Source organism: Micromys minutus, assembly GCF_963924665.1.
Source record: "Micromys minutus genome assembly, chromosome: 14".
Lineage (NCBI taxonomy): Eukaryota > Metazoa > Chordata > Mammalia > Rodentia > Muridae > Micromys > Micromys minutus.
Genome location: NC_137983.1, coordinates 10,640,812 through 10,662,026, shown reverse-complemented (window position 1 = coordinate 10,662,026; position 21,215 = coordinate 10,640,812). Strand labels below are relative to the sequence as shown.

General features: G+C 42.4%; 1 protein-coding gene across 1 annotated transcript; it reads left to right on the top strand.

The window, feature by feature from the left end:
* Positions 1–2,942: 2,942 nt before the first annotated feature.
* Positions 2,943–19,775, top strand: HPF1 (histone PARylation factor 1). Its single transcript, XM_080928540.1, has 8 exons — positions 2,943–3,032; positions 7,042–7,201; positions 8,819–9,008; positions 10,088–10,186; positions 13,344–13,494; positions 16,156–16,243; positions 17,775–17,947; positions 19,546–19,775. Exons 1-8 carry the CDS (start codon positions 2,985–2,987, stop codon positions 19,675–19,677), a joined length of 1,041 nt encoding a protein of 346 aa, XP_080784666.1. The 5' UTR covers positions 2,943–2,984; the 3' UTR covers positions 19,678–19,775.
* Positions 19,776–21,215: the final 1,440 nt, after the last annotated feature.

Genomic DNA, 21,215 nt, shown 5'->3' with positions numbered 1-21,215 from the left:
CCTTGTCCAGTTTGATATGAGGATCTGTGCCTAGTCCCTGCATCGTGTTATACCATGTTTGGTTGATATCCCAGGGGCCCCTGTTCTCTTCCTCAGCAAACTGAGGAGTAGATTTAGGGGAGAGGGGGGTTGCTAGGGCAGGGTGGCAAGGGAAACTGTGGACAGGATAAAATGTATGAGAGAAGAATTTTTAAAAAGATTTATTGTCAAGAATATCGGGAACTAAATACTATAGTCCATGTCCTCCAATGTGCTGAGTAAATGTTATTTTCAGCTAAGAAGTTATTGCTTAACCAGGTCTATCACTGGCTGCAGGAGATACAGACTTCCTCCTAAGGACCTTTATTCAGTGGGCAGTTGGGCTCTGGACCAACACTGCAGAAAAGGATTTCAGGACAAGTCAGTAGGAAGCAAAGTTGGAGCTCATTAAGAAAGAAGCATACACACACAAAGAAGCTTAATGGGTGGTGGGTAAGAGTCCGTTTGCTTTCTGTTGCTGTAACGAACAATATTACCTATGGCAGGACTTCCTCAGACCTGCCATCAGTATAAATGACAACACAGAGTCTTCTCTATAGTTTGAAGCTTAGACCTTTTGCTAGGGCAGTCTCTGAGCTAGCTCATAGAACTTAACTACCCAGGACTTGCCTGCCGCATCTACTCCACGGGAGTTCATGTGTTCCCCTAGGGGCTGCTCTAGATTCATCTGCTTGCTTCTCTCTGCCCAGAAGTTCTGTTCCCTATTTCCTGCCTCAGTTGTTTGCTGCCAACTCTTTATTTACAACCAATCAGTAGTGAGACAGCCTCTGATACAATTCTAGATTGCTTTTAGGCAGATGAGTAAAGATAAACGTTTGTAAAATAGAAACCCTGGAGATGGTTGATAAAAATGGCAATACCAGAATCCTGCCAGCATGTAGTTCTCTACTGGTGCAGAATTAACACTTTTTTAAAAAGTTATCCAAACAATAACCAAAAGCAACATGGGGAGGAAAGGGTTTATTTCTTCTTACAGCCTAAGTCCACCAGAAGGGAAGTCAGGTCAGGGACTCGCACTGCAATATGGAGGTAATAGCTGGAGCAGAGACCTTGGAGGAACCAGTCTTTCATGCCTGGTCCAGTGTGCTTTCTGATAGGACTCAGGACCACCTGCCCAGGAGTGCCAATGCCCTGGTGCTCAGGGTCCTCCTTCATCAATCATTAGTCAAGAAAATGCCTCACAGACTTGCACACAGGCAATTTGATAAAGGCATTTTCCAACGGAGGTTCCTCCCAGATGACCCTAGTGGGCAGCTTATGTCAAGTTCACCAAAACCAAACAAACAAACAAAAAAGGATAATAAAGAGATGTACTTTAATGTCTTTTCAAGTCTATATTTTATAGAGATTTTGAAATTACATTGTTCAAAGGATGTAATTTATAACTAGCCTCAAAGATTAAAGTTTTAAAACTAAACATAAAAAAATCGATTCACTTATTTTAAAAAATCTCATTATCTTGTAAATGAGATGATAAAGTGTTTTAAGAGGTGTACTGATTAGGTTTATGGGTGACATAAAGGTTAATATTAAAGGTCATATGGATGGAAAACAAACACTCTGATTCTAAGTATGGTCTGTTGGCTGTTTTCATACTCGTTTTAAAAAGCTCACAGAAATGGTTATACCTGAAAAGTATACCTGAAAAGATCCTATATTACTAGTCTTTTCAAGTATTGTTAGGTTTGTTGACATTCTTTCACCTAGTGTGAAACATGTACCAGATGTGTGGGACAGGGCAATGGAGGGAGTGTTACCTACCGGGTGTTTGTCTTCATTGTTTCTTTCACTCCTGCCTCGGTTCCAGCAGGGAAGCAGATGTGTGCCTGGCGTGAAGTGCCCCTCAAAACCTGACGATAAGGGCTCAGTGGCTGAGAGTGATCGGCCGCCCAGTGCTCATGAATGACCTCTTAGAACTCTATCCAGACAGAGAATCCCATGTTTTGTTCTGTTTCTGTGTTTTGTTTTGTTTCTTTTTTGTTTGTTTTTGGCTTCCGTGGGTACTAGCACACACAAGAACAAATCTATAGGCACACTTTAAAACCAAAGACATGTTCCACAAAATGAGAGTGTACAGATTATGAATAAGGAAGAGAGACTCCACCTCAAGGGCGGGAAATAGAACATGGGTGGGAAGGCGATGGAGGAGTGTGTCTTCCAAACCGGATTATTCCTGAGAGTCAGATTCTGGTTGTTCAACTCTGGGTAGAGCCTGACAATGTGCCTTTTTAACTAGCTGCTGGCGGTTCAGAGTTTATGCTAAGCATGGCCAACGTGCAAAAAAACAAACAAACAAACAAAAAACAAAAAAAAAAACAAAAAAACAAAAAAAAACCAAAAAATGAAAGAGAGAAAAATGAAAACAGGGAGAGTAAGTGTGAGGGGGGAGGGGAAGAGGGAGGAGAATGGTTAGATACAAGGAAGGAAACGGAGGCAGGGAAAGAAAAAAGATTGGTTTACTTCCCGAAGACTAGAGGAATTAGTGTCAGACAATAATAGTGCAATAATAGAAAGGGAAAAGGATGGAGTGCAAAAATCAATTCTTTAAATGAATAGAAATTAAGAAAACGAAAAAGCTGAAGTGAGGCAGCATCTTAAAGCTATTTATCTTGCTAGCTGTATGCATCTGAGCATGAAGTTTGTCACTCCTCAAGGCATCCAAATTCGATAGCCTCAGATTCTCCAGCGCATCCAGCGCTGGCGCTAGGCAATGGGCGGGGCCCTGGCGGTAGCTCAAGGGGCGGCGCTTGCGCTTAGGGGCGGGGCCACCCCGCTCTGGAGGCGGGGCTTTGCGTCCATCTCCCTGTCAGAGGGCGGAGCCTAGTCTCTAAATTGCTGCCGCCGAGTGTCTGAGCGGCAGCTGGGATTGGCGGCTTTTGAACCCGGAAGCAGTAGCGGGCGCTCGGAAGCGGCGGGAACGCGGGCCTGAGCTCTGCGGCGGCGAGATGGTCGGCGGTGGCGGGAAGCGCCGGCCGGCCGGGGCGGGGCCGCAGGTAGGCGAGGCGGGATGCGCTGGGTGTGGGGACGCTGTGGGCCGAGGTGGAGCCGAGGGCCGCTCTGTCTACGAACAAGTTTTTCCCTTCCAGCGCCAGCCGGTTTCTCTGAGCGTAGTTCCCGCGGAGCTATGCAACCGGCGCACGGACCATTCATTCATTCACTCACTCACTCATTCACTCGCTTACTGACCAGCTGACGGAAACCGGAGGAGCTGCCAAGGCGGCACGGCACATTTCACCTTCAGTTTTTTTTTGCTTGCGGTTAACGCAGGTGTTAGATAAACGTTGGATTTAACAAGTTCTGGAGTTGTTAAAGACGGTTTTTGTTTAAGACAGTCTCTGTTTTGTAGCCCCAGCTGCCCTGGAACTTAATATGTAGCCTCGAACTCACAGAGATCCTCCTGCCTCTGCCTCCAGGACATGCGCCACCACCACCCTGCAAGACGGCTTTTAAGGCAACTTAGGTTTCAAAATCATTCTTGATGTCAGAGAAGAAAAATAAGAGATTCCCCTGACATGGAAGTGTAGGGGGTTTGGGATCGCAGATGAGTTACAGATTGGCCAGTCTGGACTCGTGATTTTATGGGTTCCCTAAGCATACAGTTGTAGCTAAAGGGAGGAATTAAACAGAGAAACGAGTGTTTAACAAACATTACCCCTGCTATGTTTTAAACTGGATAGAGTGAGGCGTTTCCTAAGGCTTAACGGTCAGTGGATGATGGAAATAGGTATTTTTCCCTCTGTATTGTGTTTTCTCACAACACCAAGTTTAAAATGTGGCCTAAAGAGAGCAGCTGTCCCAAAATCTAATTATTAGGGATTTGAGGATTCAGAAGCACCTTGAGTTAAAGAAGAACTGAGAAACTCTGAGTGTACTGTGGGCTGCTTTGGCAGAATAATTGGCTTAATGGAAGTAGAGATGATCTAGCGGAATATGTGGAGCTGCCAATAATAGCCAGCATCGATGATCTGCTAAGACTGTTGAAGCAGCTGCTCAGTATTTAACACAAAACCAAAGGGCAGGTGCTACCGTGTCTCTTTAGTGTAGATGAGAGTTCGGAGCACAGAGAGATTAAGTACGTTGCCCCTAGGTGACAGCCAGTAGCCCTGTTAGGAGTCAGCCCAAAAGCCAGTGTTGGTATATGCTTGTAATCCCAGCACCTGTCAGGCAGAAGCAATGGGACCCAAAGTTCAGAGTCATTCTCAGCTGCATTGCAAGTTCAAGGCCAGCCTGGGCTACGCTACGGCCTGTCTTAAACAAGGTCCAACTTGATGACTCGGGGGTAATGGTGCTGATGACTTGAATTCAGGGAAGGGGACAGTGTGACCAAATACATCGTAAAAACTCTACCACAGTTCTGCATCTCCCCATGTAGTGCTTTACCCTTTTACCTCGGCTTCCCCGCTGCTGCCAGTCACTCTGCCCATCTCCCTAGACCTGGAGGTTTCCCTTGCCTTCTTTTAGACTTCGTTATTTCCTAAAAAAAAGCTTTCATGGGACATCTTGTCTTAGTATTCTACTGCTGCCAAGAGACACCATGACCATAAAAGAAAGTGTTTAGCTGGGCCTTGTTCACAGTCTCAGAGGTTCAGTCCATTATCATCATGGCTGGAAGCATGGTGTCGTGCAGGCAGACATAGTGCAGGAAGAGCTGAGAGTTCTACATCCAGACCTGAAGACAGAAAGAACGGAGACTCTGGCCTTGGAATGGGCTTTTTGAAAGCTCCGAGCCTATCCCTAGTAACACACTTTCTCCAGCAAGCCCACACTTCCTAACCCTTTCAAATAATGCCACTTGTCTTAGTCAGGGTTTCTATTCCTGCACAAAACATCATGACCAAGAAGCAAGTTGGGGAGGAAAGGGTTTATTCAGCTTACACTTCCACATCGCTGTTCATCACCAGAGGAAGTCAGGACTGGAACTCAAGCAGGTCAGGAAGCAGGAGCTGATGCAGAGGCCATGGAGGGATCTTACTTACTGGCTTGCTTCCCCTGGCTTGCTCAGCCTGCTTTCTTATAGAACCCAGGTCTACCAGCCCAGGGTTGGCACTGCCCACAATGGGCTGGGCCCTCTCCCTTGATCACTAGTTGAGAAAATGCCTTACAGCTGGATCTCATGGAGGCATTTCCTCAACTGAGGCTCCTTTCTCTGTGATAACTCCAGCTTGTGTCAAGTTGACACAAAACCAGCCAGTACACCACTCCTGGGTGACCAGGTACTCAAATTTATGAGTTTATAAGCACCATTATGTTTAAAACCACCACATATCTAATCCTGGAGATTTTTCTTAATTGAGTATTATACTAAGATTGAGCCATGTTGTCTAACTGTACTTTTCATTTAGTTAGTGTACCCTGGTGTTTGAAAGCCCTGTAACTATTTTCCTGTTGGCTGGCATTTCAACCCCTAAGGACGGTACCATCAAGAACAATTCTCACATGCCATCTGATTTGTGCATATAGTATGTAGGCTCTGAATGATAGTTATTAATACATTTTGTTGGACCTCTGAGAAAATGTAATTATTAGCACCTTGGTAAAAATGTCAACTCTAGTATAACTGGCTTGTTCAGGGTGTTCTCCTGTGTATTGTACGGTGCTGAGCATTATTCCTTCACCTCTGCACCACTAGGTGCCACTGGTCCTGCTGGGGTTACAATGTGCACAGCTACTCCTGGATTCAGAACCACAAGTCTGGTGGAAAGGAGAAGTAGAATGGAAATAACCTACTCCAAGGGATCTAGGAAGGGATCTAAGTTCCCAGGAAGAGAAAGATTGTACATAGGAAACAGGACAGATAACCCAAACTGAGCATATTGCCATAGTAGAAAAGAAGCCGCTCTCTAAGAGCATCCTTTACCCTAGTGTATCTACATTGCACCGGCGCTAGAGACGCAGAGTAAGCAAGTCTTAGCATTGCAAAGCCTTTTCTGAAAGAAGTGGTTTTAGCTCAGAGGTTATTCCCATTTTATTAGAGACTATTAGTAGATACTTTACCATACCTCTCCTATCTTTTTGTTTGGAATGTCAAAAGCAAGGTATCTGGCTTGAAATGGAAGCTTAGTAGTGATTGTGGTAAGTAGTCCAGACCGAACTGTGATTTGAGTTCCTGAAGAAACTGCTTTTTTCCCTTTGTTAATGTTTGAGGTTAGGATACAAAGTAATTGGTCTCATCCTGGTTTATTCATGCATGTGTGCTATTGTACATTTGTTTGCTCATCTTCAAAGGTGGTTTCACTGTATCCCACCATGGCTTTGCCCAGGCAGTCCTCGTAAGTGCTCTGATTGCACGGTAATGACATTACAGGTGTGTGCCCCTCTACCTGCCAGAAACAACTTTTATCTGATCAGTCCTTCTGCTGTGTTCTGTGCTGAGTCTGTTTAAATGAAAGGCCTAAGGACATGATGGCATCTCGGTACCAAAACAGAGCAGAAACCTTTTTGTCTCTATGACAGCTTTATGACAGCTTTACATTTTTTCTTTGTTTTGTGTTTCTGTAATGGAGAGGCACATTTACAAACATGCTTTGTGTGGGTATTTCTTGAACACCATGTAAACTGTTCTTTGTACAAAAGAATCACTCGGACTTCACTTAAATATATTAGCTCATACTTTCGTTATTGCTTTTGTTTGTTTTTGTAGCATATGTTTAAATGGAGGCAGAAAGACGGCTCCTCAGCTAAGAGCGTGCCCTGGGCTTGCAGAGGAACCAGGGTCAGTTTCCATTATGCTGGGCAGCTCTCCACTCCAGCTCCAGGGAAGCAATGCCCTCCTCTGGCCTGTACAGCAGTCACATACCCCAACACTTGCACGTGTGTGTGTGCGCGCGCACACACACACACACACACATACACACACATGCACACGCACACACTTCACAATTCTAAGAGTAAATATTTAGAAACTGTGTGGCGCCTGGAAGCTGACCAGTAAGCAATATTGGTACACAAGGACAGTTGTTGAAGTTTTGTTGGGAGAACTAAAGTTTCATATGCCAATTTCAGTGTGAAAAAGCAGTTGAGGTAAAGAAGAGTAAGTCTTCTGAAGCTGATGTCTCCAGTGACCTTCGCAAAGAAGTAGAAAATCTTTATAAGCTTTCCCTGCCTGAAGATTTCTATCATTTCTGGAAGTTCTGTGAGGAACTTGATCCTGAAAAGCCAGCTGGTGAGTCTGTCCAGCATCTTTCCGCTCCTCTGACTGGAAGAGATGACAGGAAACTGAAGGAGATAAGGAACAGCTCATAGAGAAAATGTCTTCAGCCACATTTGGTGACACATGCCTGATATAGTCTTAGCAATTAAGATACTGGTTTGAGAATATCATAAGTGTCAGGCTAATCTGGGCTACATGTGAGACCATCTTAATAAAGAGAAGACAAAAGAACATTCCCTCAGTTCTTTCTAGTGAGTGAGGTGTGTAGTCAGAGAAACAAGTTAATATTTCTGTCAGTCATTCATGGCTAGGATGTGAGAAAACAGCCCAGTAGAAGGACGGGGTCCATTTAAGTCATGGTTTTACCCAGTAGGAGGGCAAGACTGGTTTAGAGGTTTCTGAGCATGGTTAGTTGGCTGTATTGTTTTTGGGTCAGTGATACCTTATGCCATAAGGGTTTGTCAGAAAGTGTCTACCTCATGGCCGACAGGAAGCAAAGAGTGTTAGGGAGCAAGAGTCCTAGGATAGGATGAACCCTTCTGGGTCATTGCCCCACTAGTCAGTCATGTCATTAGCTGGTGACTGTGCTCTCTGTACATGAGCCACTTAGGGTTAAGGATAAGATGCTACTGTCACCTATTGGCAAAGGCAAGTGGTTTCAGGACGTTTCTTCATTTAAGGAATAAGGAATGAAGGAAAAGGAGCAGTGCTTATAAGCATGTCTTTATGGACTAGGCAAACTAAGGATTTTCATCAAGGATATTTACTGGAGAGAGAGAGAGAGAGAGACAGAGAGAGAGAAAGGCTTTAGTGCCTGTAACCCTCCTAGGAAAGCTGCAGGCACTCTGAAGTTGTAAGATGCACATTTGCATAGATTTCATGCATTGGGGTTTTCTTACTCTGCCCCTGTGGTCTGAAAAAGATGCACTCATTGAAGGTGATGGCTCACAGATTATCTGGAAGTCAGGCGAGGACTGACAGCTGACAAGGAGGAAAGGAGATGGTTTCTTCCCGTCCTCACTCTGCTGTGTCCGCAGCCACTGTGTCTGTAGCTATGGCAGATAGCAGCAAGGCAAGGTAGGTGTGTGGCTCTATGCCGAAAGAGTGCAGAGCAGCTCGGTGCGGGCTACGGAAAGGCAGGAGTGCTAATGCAGTGGGAAACCCAAGTTTAGTGCTACATTTTCTTCAACTGATTAACACTGAGTAAAAGCATTTTTACAGACCTTAAAAGTGTTCTTTAAAACAGCCACTTAAGAATGGTTTCAGACTAGTAGGCAGAGGCAGGTGGATTTCAGAGTTTGAGGCCAGCCTGATCTACATGGTGAGTTCCGTAAGAGCCAGGGCTGTGTAGATTAAACCCTCAAAAAAAGAAAAAGGAAAAGAATCCTTCAGAGCTGAGTATGATGGTTCAGACTTACAATCCCAGCACAGATCACATGCATCTCTGATTTCCAGGCTAGCCTAGTCTACATAAAGTCCTAGTCTAGCCAGAGCTAATAGTGAGACCCTGTCTCCAAGAGGGGGAGCAGGGCGGAGAAAGAAAGACAGGACAAGAGTCACAGTGGTGAAAGGCATTATTTTCTATTTGCCTCTAGGAAGTGTTGCCTGATAAACTTATTTTCCTTATAGATGCACTTGCCACAAGCCTGGGTCTTCGGTTAGTGGGTCCTTATGATATCCTTGCTGGGAAACATAAAATGAAGAAAAACCCCACAGGCTTGAACTGTAATCTTCACTGGAGGTTTTACTATGACCCTCCTGAGTTCCAGACCATTATTATTGGAGATAATAAAACTCAGTACCACATGGGGTATTTCAGGTAAAGGATCTTCTCTTCTCTAAAATACAGCTGCTCTGCTATTACTGAGTCTTAATAGACCTTCATTGGCATCCCCCAAGGTGAAAGACTTCTTTTCCTTTTACTGGTGACTCCATGGTCTGTCTGTTATTCTGGCTACCTTTCACGTCTTTAGCCCACATAGGTTGGTGAACTCTTTACACCAAAGTTCCCTGATTTCTTTTTCTCTTTGAATACAAAGTTTTTAGGGGCGTTTTATTTCTTTGTTTTCTTTTGGGTCCAGAAGAGCTTTGTAGCCCAAGTTAGGTATGTAGACCAGCAGTTTGACTTAAACCATGCACTTCCAGGGGCCGGAGGACTCACAGATTGGTCCTGCATTTATTATCTTGCTGGCAGTATGCCAGTCGGTGACTTTCTGTGATGCAGTTTCCTCTCTTGAGCTAATGGGGATACTACTAGCACATTTTTGATAGAAATCTTGTGAGAACTAAGTGAGCACCCACAGATGCTGTAGAATGTCAGCAGATAGAGTTCTATGAGAAACACTGTCCACTTCAGGAGGGGAAGAAAGGATGAGGTGTGGTTAGGGAGAAGCTCTGCATAGAACCTATGGGGCTGCGGTGGGCTCAGATGGCTTTGTTCTTGCCTTTGGCACTGATGGACTGCTAGAACCTCAGCCAAGAACTTGCCCTCCCTACTGTCTCTTCAGTTTAGAATAACAGCACTGCACACAGACACGAATAAGACGCTTCAGTGTCTTGCATCTCTCCTGTTTCCTTTTGCTTTTACTCCACCATTTTCTTCTTGCTTTTTTTTCTTACTATCTCTAAAATGAAAGCGATCAGTCAGCAGTTGTTTGTAATATTCTGTTGACAGATTTTCTTTCCATGTTTTTTATTATTTGAGTAAATAATTAGGTATTAATTACTGTATTTTCTGATGTAATATTTGTTGTAGACAGTCCAAGGATACTTGGAGATTAAACCTAGCAAGTTTATTCTATTTCTTACAGGTACAAATTTTTCTATAGACCTGATTTTCTGCTTGTTGGCATCATAAATTATAGATAGCTAAACGTTTATTATCTTTTGTTAAAACAGGGATTCTCCTGATGAACTTCCTGTGTGTGTGGGTACAAATGAAGCAAAGAAAAACTGTACAATCATTCAAAATGGAGACAATGTGTTTGCTGCCATCAAGTAAGGAATGGTTTCGTTCTGTTCTCTTGACCCGTTGTTTGTGTGTCTAGCACAGGTCACGGTGTAGGACAGCGGTAAGCCCGGTGCTGCAGACATCTAGAGCACTCTTATGACTTGGGAAGCAAGCCTTACACTGTTTTGCTACTTGCCATCAAAAGCTTATGGAACTGCTTATTTAATGAACATATTTCTGAATCCTAGGCTGGGCAGAACATGTTCTTAGCATATCAAAACCCCCGGGCCTCATCCCCTGCAGTACAAAAAATGGATAAGCAGTGTTTGGTCTTAATTTCAGATGCCCCATGGAAAATTCAGGGGTTTCATCCCCACTAAACACCACTTTAAGTGGTGCCATTGTAGTTCAAACTGGAAAACTGGAAAGTTTTTAGGAGTAAGGAATTTACAGACTCCTTGGAAGGGCTGCTGGGACAAGCTGAGCATCTAGGGATAACAGCTGTGTGGCTGTTTCTCATCAGCGGTGATAATCTGCTGTTATCCAGAGGCTGGGAAATGAACTGCTCTAGGCCATAGCCTTGATCTGTAGTTACAGCAGGACAGTCACTGTCCTGCCCTCTTCCCCTGCAGCTACTTCTGCTTGGGATCAGCCAGGTCTCCTGTGGAATCAGCTAAAAATAGCGTAGGAAATGCACCAATTTTTCATGTAGGAAGGGGTCAGAGTCCAGCTGAATGAGCCCATTGAACAGATATGATTTGAAGTCATTCATTAGTAGGTATGCAGTTTACATTGTAATCCAACAGGTTAATCTTTATCACTTGAAATAGACTGTGTTTTTGTATGACTCTAAAGGGCTTTATACCCCCCTGACTTAGTAGTATAGTTTATTATTAAATAATTCAAACCAAGTCAATCCAAAGTGACCACTGTTCTATGCAGTGTATACACCGAAGTACCAGGATGAGAGCAACATTCTGTCTTTTCTCTTGTAAGACTTTTGAGTCTTATGTCAAATTTGCTTGGGATTTGTAATTGGTGTAAGTTTTCTTTCTCTCTGGGGTTGATGGTTTTTTTATTGTTTGATTTTGAGTACTGGGGACTAAACCAAGGCCATGAACCTCCTAGGCAAGTGCCTACTACTTGAATTATATCTTTAGCCTCGGTGACATTTCTTCTAAACCTTTATCATTCAACTTAAACTGGTATTGTCTGTATTAGAAATTATAGTTGTTTGCTGGCATACTGTCTGTCTCCTGTGCTAGCACGTAAGCCCCACAAGGGCAGGACTGTTCCCTAGTAGAAATGCTATAAGGTGCTTAAACACACCTTAGCATAGAAATACAGCTCTCTTAAATTTCTAGTGCTGGAGACCAAACTCAGGGCATTATTATTATAAATTATTTATAAAAACAAATTTTAGAAACAGTACATCCAACAATAGGAATATAAGGTGAATAAATACAAAGTATTTACATTATAAATGATATTTTATATAAATTATGTTAAAGAAGCACTATAAATGCCATGCTTCTGATTGTTATGAAGACAGCAAATAGCAAAGTGGGATGACTGATTTTTCCTGTATAATGCTTGTAGAAAATAATCTATATTCAGAAATTTTAATCTTTATACAACAGGAGTGATGTTTTGTCTTTCTTCCCTTCTCCTTTCCTTTCCTAAAACTAACTGCTACAGTAGTTTTGAGCTGATGGACCTGTGGTAGTCCATACCATTCTCAATAGAATGGAGTAACACAGTAGATCCAGTGACACAAAGGTAGTGGTGGGTAGAGCTGTTGGCACCTTTGTGAGACTCAACACGCTGACACTACGTTAGCACATTGTGTCGTTCGACAGGTCTGTAAGACAGCAGCAGTGATGCATGTCTCCAAGTACATTAGATCTTTCTCTGCAGCCCAGTACATCCAGTATGATGAAAAGGGAAATGGTAGGAGGCAGTTGTGCACATTAAAGTGTCGTGAGTTGAACGTTCACTGACTTTTGCTGAGGGGTAGTGATCGACAGACTTTGTTTGGGTGCAGGTTTTTGGGAGCAGACATTTTCTCACACCAAAGGAATTGCCCGTTTTGTGTCATTGCTACATTTGAGGATTTAGCAAAAATAAGATAGGAAGTGCTAGTAACCACTGTGATGAGCTTGACAGCTTTTCACTAGGCCTTCCTAATAATAGTCATGAATGGGATGTTTTTCATGTTGCATAATGGGGTGAACTTGGTGTAACATGAGAAGATTACATAACTTTGTGAGCCAATGTGTTCTAAATAGTCATTACAGAAGGCTGTACAAAATGCATGGGTCCAGCTTTATTCAGACATGCAGGCGTTCCAGGGGGTCTGACGGTGTGGTCCTGACCACTACTTCAGTTTGCATGTTGCACGTCTTTAACCATCAGTTAGCAGCGTGTTTAGTAGCTTTGAATGGTACTGAGATGATCACAACTGCTTGGTGGATAAAGGGTCTTGGTGGCTGCACAGTACCTGACTTAGAGTAATGGGGAAATGTCTTCTACAAAGGAACACTGCATATGTGAATGCGTCTAAGGGAGAGGCCCAGGGGACTCGAAGGCCTCCTCATCTCCTTGAGAGAACTTGAGAAAAGGGTTCACTCATATTTTTGACAGGACCAGATCTAATGGTTAATATATCTCTTGATGTGCACAGTCCATGGTGATCAAATTAAGCAATGAGGAGGTGCTGATTTTTGTGGTTAGGGTCCACATAAGTCCTTACTACTTTTTGTGCCTCAGTTTCCTGACATGTAAAGAGAACTGAAGACTTATGGTCTGAATGACTACTGCAAGTTCCTAGCATAGGCTGCAGATAGTTTATTCCAGGGGTCTGCTACGAGGGTAAGTGTTTCCAAAATCAAAACCCTTTTTGTGGACAGCACATTTGTGTTTTTCTCTTGAGCCAGCCCTCTCCTGGAGGGATGCCATTTCTCAGTTTCCTACAGTACGACTTAAATTCGGCCTCTGCTTTTTGATTGTTTTCCCTCTCCTGTTTGCAATGAAGATGCACAGTACAGGCGTGCCAGCTCTGTCTGTGACTGGCAGCTCCATATTAGTCTACCTGTGAGGACTTGGAGCCGACTGCATGGAACTTGACAGCTTTGTCTCAGCTCCCTGACCTCTGCGTATAGACTGAGGCCAGCAGTATAACAGTAGCTTTTGCTTCCTTTTCAGATTATTTTTGATGAAAAAACTCAAAGAAGTAACAGATAGAAAGAAAACTAGCATTTTGAAAAACATAGATGAAAAACTCACAGAAGCAGCCAGAACACTAGGATACTCACTGGAACAGAGAACCATGAAGATGAGACAGAGAGATAAGAAGGTAGGGTTCATCCGTTCATCTGCTTGCTGTGCTCTGCCCTTGGCTCCTCCCACCTGCACCATGTACTTTTCTCTAGGCCTGTCCTAAGGACAGCTGTATGCCGTCCAAGGACTCTAGAATAGTTCCATAGCCGGTCAGGTGGCTCCTGCATGTGCATGTTGGCATGCAGCTAAGTCCTGTAACTGGAGCCTGTTCCTGTGGTTGCATAATGCATTCTAGTCTGTTAATCTTGTTGTATTGGCTATTGTGTAAAGGTAGATAAAAGCAGCTTTGTGCTTAGTATTAAACTTCATTTTCTAGTGGCTGAGGTCTCCTTTTAGTACAAGATATGTAGTTCTGTACTTCTTAGTGACTTAACTAAGACCTCAAAGGTGGTTCTCTTTCTAGAAACAGTTTGGTAATTTGCTAATTTTCTCCTGAATTAACCCTATCAGCATTTCCTAGAGCTTTCAGTGTGACAAAGTATTTTGTAAAGGAGCAAGTAATTCTCAGGTCAGGGCTTCTTTTGGTTTTTCAGCTCTGAATGTGAGAGTAAATCTACAGATAATGTAGAAGAACTCCTCTTTGTGATCATTCTTCCTAACTACTGGGCAAGTGAGGGCTGGCGTTCTCCTCCTGTTTCTTCTTTCACTGTTGTCTTCTGAAGCTGTTATGACTGACATGCTAAGCCAAATGTAGTCCTTCCTATTTCTGAGTGAACTGGTACTGTCCGAAGTTTAGATACCTAAGGCCTGCTTCACTCTCTAATCTTGACTCAATGGCGGGCGTGATCTTAGTCCCTCTGTCCTTAGTCCTAGAGAGCAGAGGTAGCTTCTAACTATCTGAGTTCATTACAGTGGCATTTAACATTTTATATTCCTCTTTAACCTTACTGGTTCTCAGGGAAAATTCTTACTAGAAGAAAGAGGCACGTACCTCTCTTGCCATTATGTATTGTGTCCCGACTAGATTAAGTTCCTTGAGGGACCCCGTGTTTTATTCTGTATCAGCTACAACTCAGTTCAGAGACCTCACTGATTTCTCTCATGTGTAAATATGACTGAAGCTTCAGTTTCCTGCTGTGCTCATTCTATCTCCCAAGTCCATTCTCAGTATTTGGTTTGCATTAAAGGATAGTAACAGAAATACAAAGTAAACCATTAAAAGAAAACCTTGACTTTTCTGCTTAGTGTTGACAGTTGTTTTCAGATCCTTTTCAATTTATGTATAATTCTTAATGTTACTGTGAAATTTTCATTTAATTCACTTTTCTATTTCTGAAAAACTCAGTTCCAATAGTATGCTAGTGACTTTGTCTTAGCATATTAGCATACAATCTGCATTTTAGTACTTAGAGCTGCAGTGTTTCCCAAGAGGAGGCACTTTGTAGTCCTTTGAATTGCAAAGTCTGTGTGAATCTTTGCAGCTGCCCTACAAGAAATCTGTGAAGAGTGGAAGGAAGTCAGTCCCCTTTTCTTCTGGTATTTTAGTTTTGTTTCCCCATTTAAGACTGAAAGCCAACCTGGATAATCTGGTATAAATACTAAGATATAAGGCTATATAGACCTTGACCTGTGTCGGTAAATTCCTTCTGAACATTCTGCCCTCTGGGGTAGCTCAGCAAAGGATGCTGGAAGAAGTGGAGGGAGGGCTGAGTGGGAAGGAAGTGACCCCAACATTCCTGGGCTAGGTGAAGACTTTAAAAGTGGAGATTACTTTTGGACTGTATTTTTCTTTGGTCTTGACAACTTTCACTAGAGTACTCAGTGGAATACTGAAGATATTTTACTAGAAAATACCAATTTGTAACCCCAGCACTGAGGCAGGGGGATCAAGAATTCCAGCCAGGGGGGAATGGAGAGATGGCTCAGCAGTTAAGAACTCTGGTTGCTTTAGAGGACCAGGGTTTGGTTCCCAGGACCCTGACATTCATTATCATCTGTGCCCAGATCCATCGGATCTTTTGTCCTTTTCCGGCCTCCCCAGGCATCAGACATGCAAGTGTTATACAGACACACATGCGAGCAAAACACCCATCTACATACACAAGCTGAAAAAAATTAAAGCCAGCCGGAGATAATGCTAAAAAAATTAATAAGTGAAAGTAGAACTGAAGAGAAAGAATCTGAAGATTCTTCTAAAACAGTGTTACTCAGAAGAGTTGATTGTGGGCTCCTAAGGCTGGACCTGTTAAACTGGCCATGTGGTTTGTCTATAAAGGCACCATTTAGAACTATCCTGCTCTGTGGGAGTTTAATGAGTCTGCATTTTCCAGTTCAAAAATAGGAGTCTGAATTTGGCAGTATTGATAAATCATGTTTTTCTACAGATTCTACCCTGTTCTATCTTCCTTTCAGACCTGGAGTCTCCATGCTTTCTGTCTAGAGAGTTCTGCTATTCTGACTTGACTCCTGTAACAGTTCTGATTGTTTCTGACATGTCAGGACAAACTTGTAAATGACTAGCATGACTCATTTAATCCATCTATTTTATTGTATAAACAATGTATTCTCCCCAGGATCCAGAGTTCCTGAGATAATGTCTCGGGATGCTTTGACACCATCCAGGGTTTATGTGTGTTGAGGTGGGAGGTAGGTCTTTTGTTCTTTTGGTGCTCTTTGCATGGTCTCAGGTTTTTTTGGTGATTTCCTTTTGTTTTGTTTTTTTTTTTCTTGAATTTAGGTTGTGACAAAGACTTTTCATGGTGCAGGCTTGGTTGTTCCGGTAGATAAAAACGATGTTGGCTACAGAGAGCTCCCTGAAACCGATGGTAATGTGTTCTGTGTATAAATATGTGCATGTATGTATATAAACATGGAGAAAGCTTTCTCTTGTGTTGGGAAATAAGTTGGTGTTAGAAAACTCAGGCATTCATAACTTGATCTTGAGCAGACTATTTTTGTCACTAAACCTTGTCTTTTTCAGCTGCACAATAGGCAGTGACGGTATTTCATGGGGTATCTGGGGTGTGAGAGGATATAGAGTACTTAGTGAGGCCACATAATGCTCCAAGCTCGGGAATACTTTGAAGAATTTAGGGACTTTAGTCCATTGCATAGGGTGTTTTTGTTTTTGTTTTTTTTTTTTTTCTCCCTAACCTGTTTTAGCACCTTTGACCTAGTAATGACTGAAGAACAAGCATTTGGTTGCAGTCACAAAGAATTATTCTTGATGAACATTTTATTTTTCATACTCCTAAAATAATTCATGCAGCCATACAGAATACTTAGAAGGTAATTACACAAAATTTAGTTAATACTCTGTTGAGAGAATCATCTGTTGTTCTCGGTTTCCTTACTGTGAACCCCCTCCCCCCCATTGGCATTCATTATATTTTTGTTTCTGTGGGCATAAAATGTAAAGAGAATCCAAATTAGTACCTCCTCAGGGAGGAAGCAGGTACTCCTGCTTCATACACATGGCCACCTGCTCATCAGGACAAATGAATCTTAGTAATTACCAGTCTCTAATTTCTATATGGTGCACCCAGGCAGTAAATTGGGAAGTGTTGGGTGACAATTTATATTTCATCCTGTTTGCTATGGCTTCACTAGTCCTCTGAGAATTTATAGGGGACTGATTATGGCTGACGTATCCAATAAATGGCTCCTGAACACTTCATATGTGGCTAATGCCACTGACAAATGGAATAATTTGAATTTGCTTAAAATTTTGTTTAAAAGTAAAACAAAACTTTGTTTAAATTTTAAGTTAAGCCAGCATTAACCATTTTTTTCTATTGGTTATACACTGAAATAGTGCTGTATTAGGAATATTGGGTTAAATTAGTTTCATCTGTTTTTAGTTGAGGTAGGGCAGAGTCAGGGTGAGGGAGGGAAGGAGAGAGTGGGAATGAGAAACCAACACATGCCCTGAGGTGAACATGGAGACATGGAGGTCATAGGGTAACTCTTGGCAGTAAGTTCCCACACTGCCAAGATCTGGTAATCAACTTTAGGTGGCCAGGCCTGTGTACCAGAGCCTCTAATCCATGGAGCCCTGTCACCAGCCCTCTCCTTTTTTATGTAGCTATTTAAAATGTGAATTATGTATTTCTCTCACTGATCTGTCTTGTCAGTCCTGAAGCCAGAGATAATCAGTGTCTGGGGATGACTGGGGGCTGTGGCTCCTCTTGTCCAGCCTTCTGCCTGAATCAGAAGTGACGTGATTGACGTTTCCTGGCAGATTAACAAGATGGCATCAGTTGAATTAGTAGAAGACATTCAAAAAAGCCCTACTTAAAATTACCATTAAAGATGACTGTCATTTTATATTTGAGATCTTTACATCATTTTCTTCAGCTGACCTTAAGAGAATCTGCAAGGCAATTGTTGATGCTGCAAGCGATGAGGAGAGACTGAAAGCATTTGCTCCCATTCAGGAGATGATGACCTTTGTGCAGTTTGCTAATGATGAGTGCGATTATGGCATGGGACTGGAGTTGGGAATGGACCTCTTTTGCTATGGCTCTCGTGTGAGTAAACAGTCTCCTACCGCACACACTCGGGGCTCCTTGTCTTCTCAGCTTCAGCTGGCAGGATATGGATCCAGCTTGTATTTCCAGACCTGTGGAACTGATCTGAAAGTAAAAGTCCTAAAACTATTTGAAATCTTATATTCTGACAAAGGTGAATAAGCAGAATTGCCTCCTCAAGCTCATATTAAACTCAGCTTGTGTATCAATATCCCAAGCGTATGCCATCTTTTGGGTGTGTGCATAGGCTTATGGCTATGGATATGAAAATGTATACACCCCTTTCTCTTGTTTCTGTTGGGGTGGGTGTCATCTACCATGTCTCAAATACTATTTTCAAATGTTTTAATTAAAATATTGGAGCTAGTAGTCTATTGTTACTCCCTTTCCTACCTGTAAGATTGCCTTATCGTGTGTGCATGCACATTCTTCATTGTACCTTTGGTAAGTCACGGGTAGAGCACCTTTTCCAGGCTTACCAACAGCAGTCCTATTCCAGTGTCTTAAATCCAGGATTCACAAACTGCAGATGCTTGGGAGCCACCTGTAGCTATTATTAATGCAAACTGAATAGGACAGAGATATTGCCCTGCTGCCACTAACATTCCCATGTGACAGGAATGCCACCACTTTATGGACTATACTGAGGAGCAAGACTAAGGCAGTGTGCATCAGTCATCTAGAGGGCTTTGATCACAGATTAGTGTTTCCTTGTCCCCCACTTAGGGTCCTAACAAACTGATTGACTGCTGAGTGACTGAGAATTCTGTTTAAAGCACCATATAGCCCCTCTCTGCCTGGCTTCTGGTTATCAGTCAAAGTATCCAGTGTTAAACAGGTAGAATGATAGAGTGGCCACAAAGGACCTAATTGTAAATGCCATGGATGTGGAGTAGGTATTAAAAAAAACAACAAACAAAAACCTTGGTGTGAAAATCATGAGGAATGGAAGGATTTGGTACATTATTTAAGTACTTAAATAAATGCTATTTCTTGAAAAAAATATATACTGGGTTTCCTGCTAGGGTGTAAGAGCAATGCTGTGAAATCATTCAGTAAACCTTAGCAGGGAAGAAAGGCTAAGATGGTAGAGAATGAGCCTGAGAATAAAGGGGAGGACTGGAGAGATGGTAAAAGAGCACCCACTGTTCTGAGTTCCGTTCCCAGCATCCACAGCCACTGGCAAGTGTCTGCAATCACATTAGGGATTTGACACTGTCTTCTTACTTCTTTGGACACAAGTCAAATATGTGGTAAATGACAAAGTGATTTGTAACCTTTTATTTGTCATACCTATTACAGTGTCTATTAAAAATTCTTAACTGATGAAAATAGTTAAGCAGAAAGCATTTAATTGCAGTTTGGGATAAAAAGGCTGAAAATAAAATTAATGGACCATGGGAAACTTGAATTTGTAATGCTTCTGAATTCCCTTCAGGATTTTTTTTTTTTTTTTTTTTTTGGAGGAGAACGATTGTCTTCTGGACAGAGTAGCAGGGACATGCCCCATAGTCACTGCTGACTGGGAGGCTTTATTGCACACTTTTCAGCTGTACCTGCCATTATCTCATCTTGACGTTATGTTCTTTGCTTTTTAGTATTTTCACAAAGTTGCTGGCCAGCTTTTACCTCTTGCATATAATCTATTGAAGAGGGATCTGTTTGCAAAGATTATTGAAGATCATCTGGCAAGCAGAAGTGAGGAGAACATAGACCAGCTCGCAGGATGAGAAGCTGCCCTGTCGGTGCAGTGCTTTCAAGTGGGCCCAGCAGACTCGGCCTTGTTTTTAAGGAATGGAGAAATAAATAATGGAAACTTTATTAAAAACTATAATACAGCCCTCTGGTGTCTCTTTCACATGCTAATTAGTAAATAGCACTGCTTAGCATTTTAGAAATTCTTTATTTTTTAAGGTTCTTTTCTGAGTTTGTAAAGGAGTGATTATCCAAAATCAAATAACCATCTATTACCTAGAAATACTAGGCTAATTCAAACTAAAAACACTTGGGATTGGAGAGATGGCTCAGCAGCTAAACGCACTGACTATTCCAGAGGACCTACACGTGGCAGCTCACAACTGACTCTAGCATCTGACAACTTCACACATACATACACAGAACAAAACACAACAACAAAAACCCTCCTTTTAATGATGAAAAGTCTCAAAAATAGTTTTAAGACATTTTATATTCCATGGGACCAGTATGAATCCCAGCAAAATTTATCAAGATCAAACAACAGGGAAGAGCCAGCTTTTCATCCATGCCACCAACATTCCTAACCTGTAGCTGTATTTCCAGAAGCTGTGCTACCTTATCAGAGCCAAGACAGGAACTGGACCCAGAACATGACCATTATCTGTGGAGCTGGGAGTTGGCTCGGTCAGAGCTCATTGTCTAGCATGTGAGGTCCTAGGCTTGGTTCCAAATTTACATAGCAATTTTACTTTGGTTGTTTGTGTACGGTAAGGAGGATAATGAGATAACTGATCTTTCAGTTACTGAACACTCACTAAAGACCAGGCTCCCTGTTACAGAATAGGAAGCCATCCTTTCTCCCCATTTTCCTCCACTAAAGGCAGTCTGAATGGAATACTATGCATATTTAACCTTGGGATCTGACTGGAACACATTTTAAATGCTTAAGCACATTCACAAATTACCATGTCCCAGTCAGGACTGTTACCCAACTTAAATCCATTTTCTTTCTTCTTTGGGCCCAATGATGGAATTTCTATGTTAACCTTTCAAGTATTTATGTTAAACATGGAATGCTATGAAAGGAGATACTTTATAATGACCTAAAGTCCTCACAATAGCTCAAAATTGACTTTGTAATGGTATTGTCTCCACAATTCCTTCAGTGATGCAGTGTACTGACCTCAGCTACCAGACTGTTTTCTAAACTAGGGTTGACAAACCTGGAGCTGGTCAGCACCAACAATGACACTTCATCACAATTCCAAGCATTGCACTACCTCAGTATTACCCCCAACAGTCCATCTTCCTCTGGTTCCCCACTTCCAACCTGACTAGAGTCTCCCTCATCCAGCCTCTAGGTTTGATATTTATCATGCATCCCTCAACTTCGTTGTGCTCACTAGTACCCAAAACCAACTACATCTCACCTGAATCCTAAGAACCAAGTAGCTGTGTCCTACTGAGGTTATTTTAACCCCAGACAGCTATTTTGGATGCCCATGGGACCTAGTTGTTTTTCGTCTGTGTTCAAGTTCCAACATCTCCCTCATCATTTAATGTCACAGAG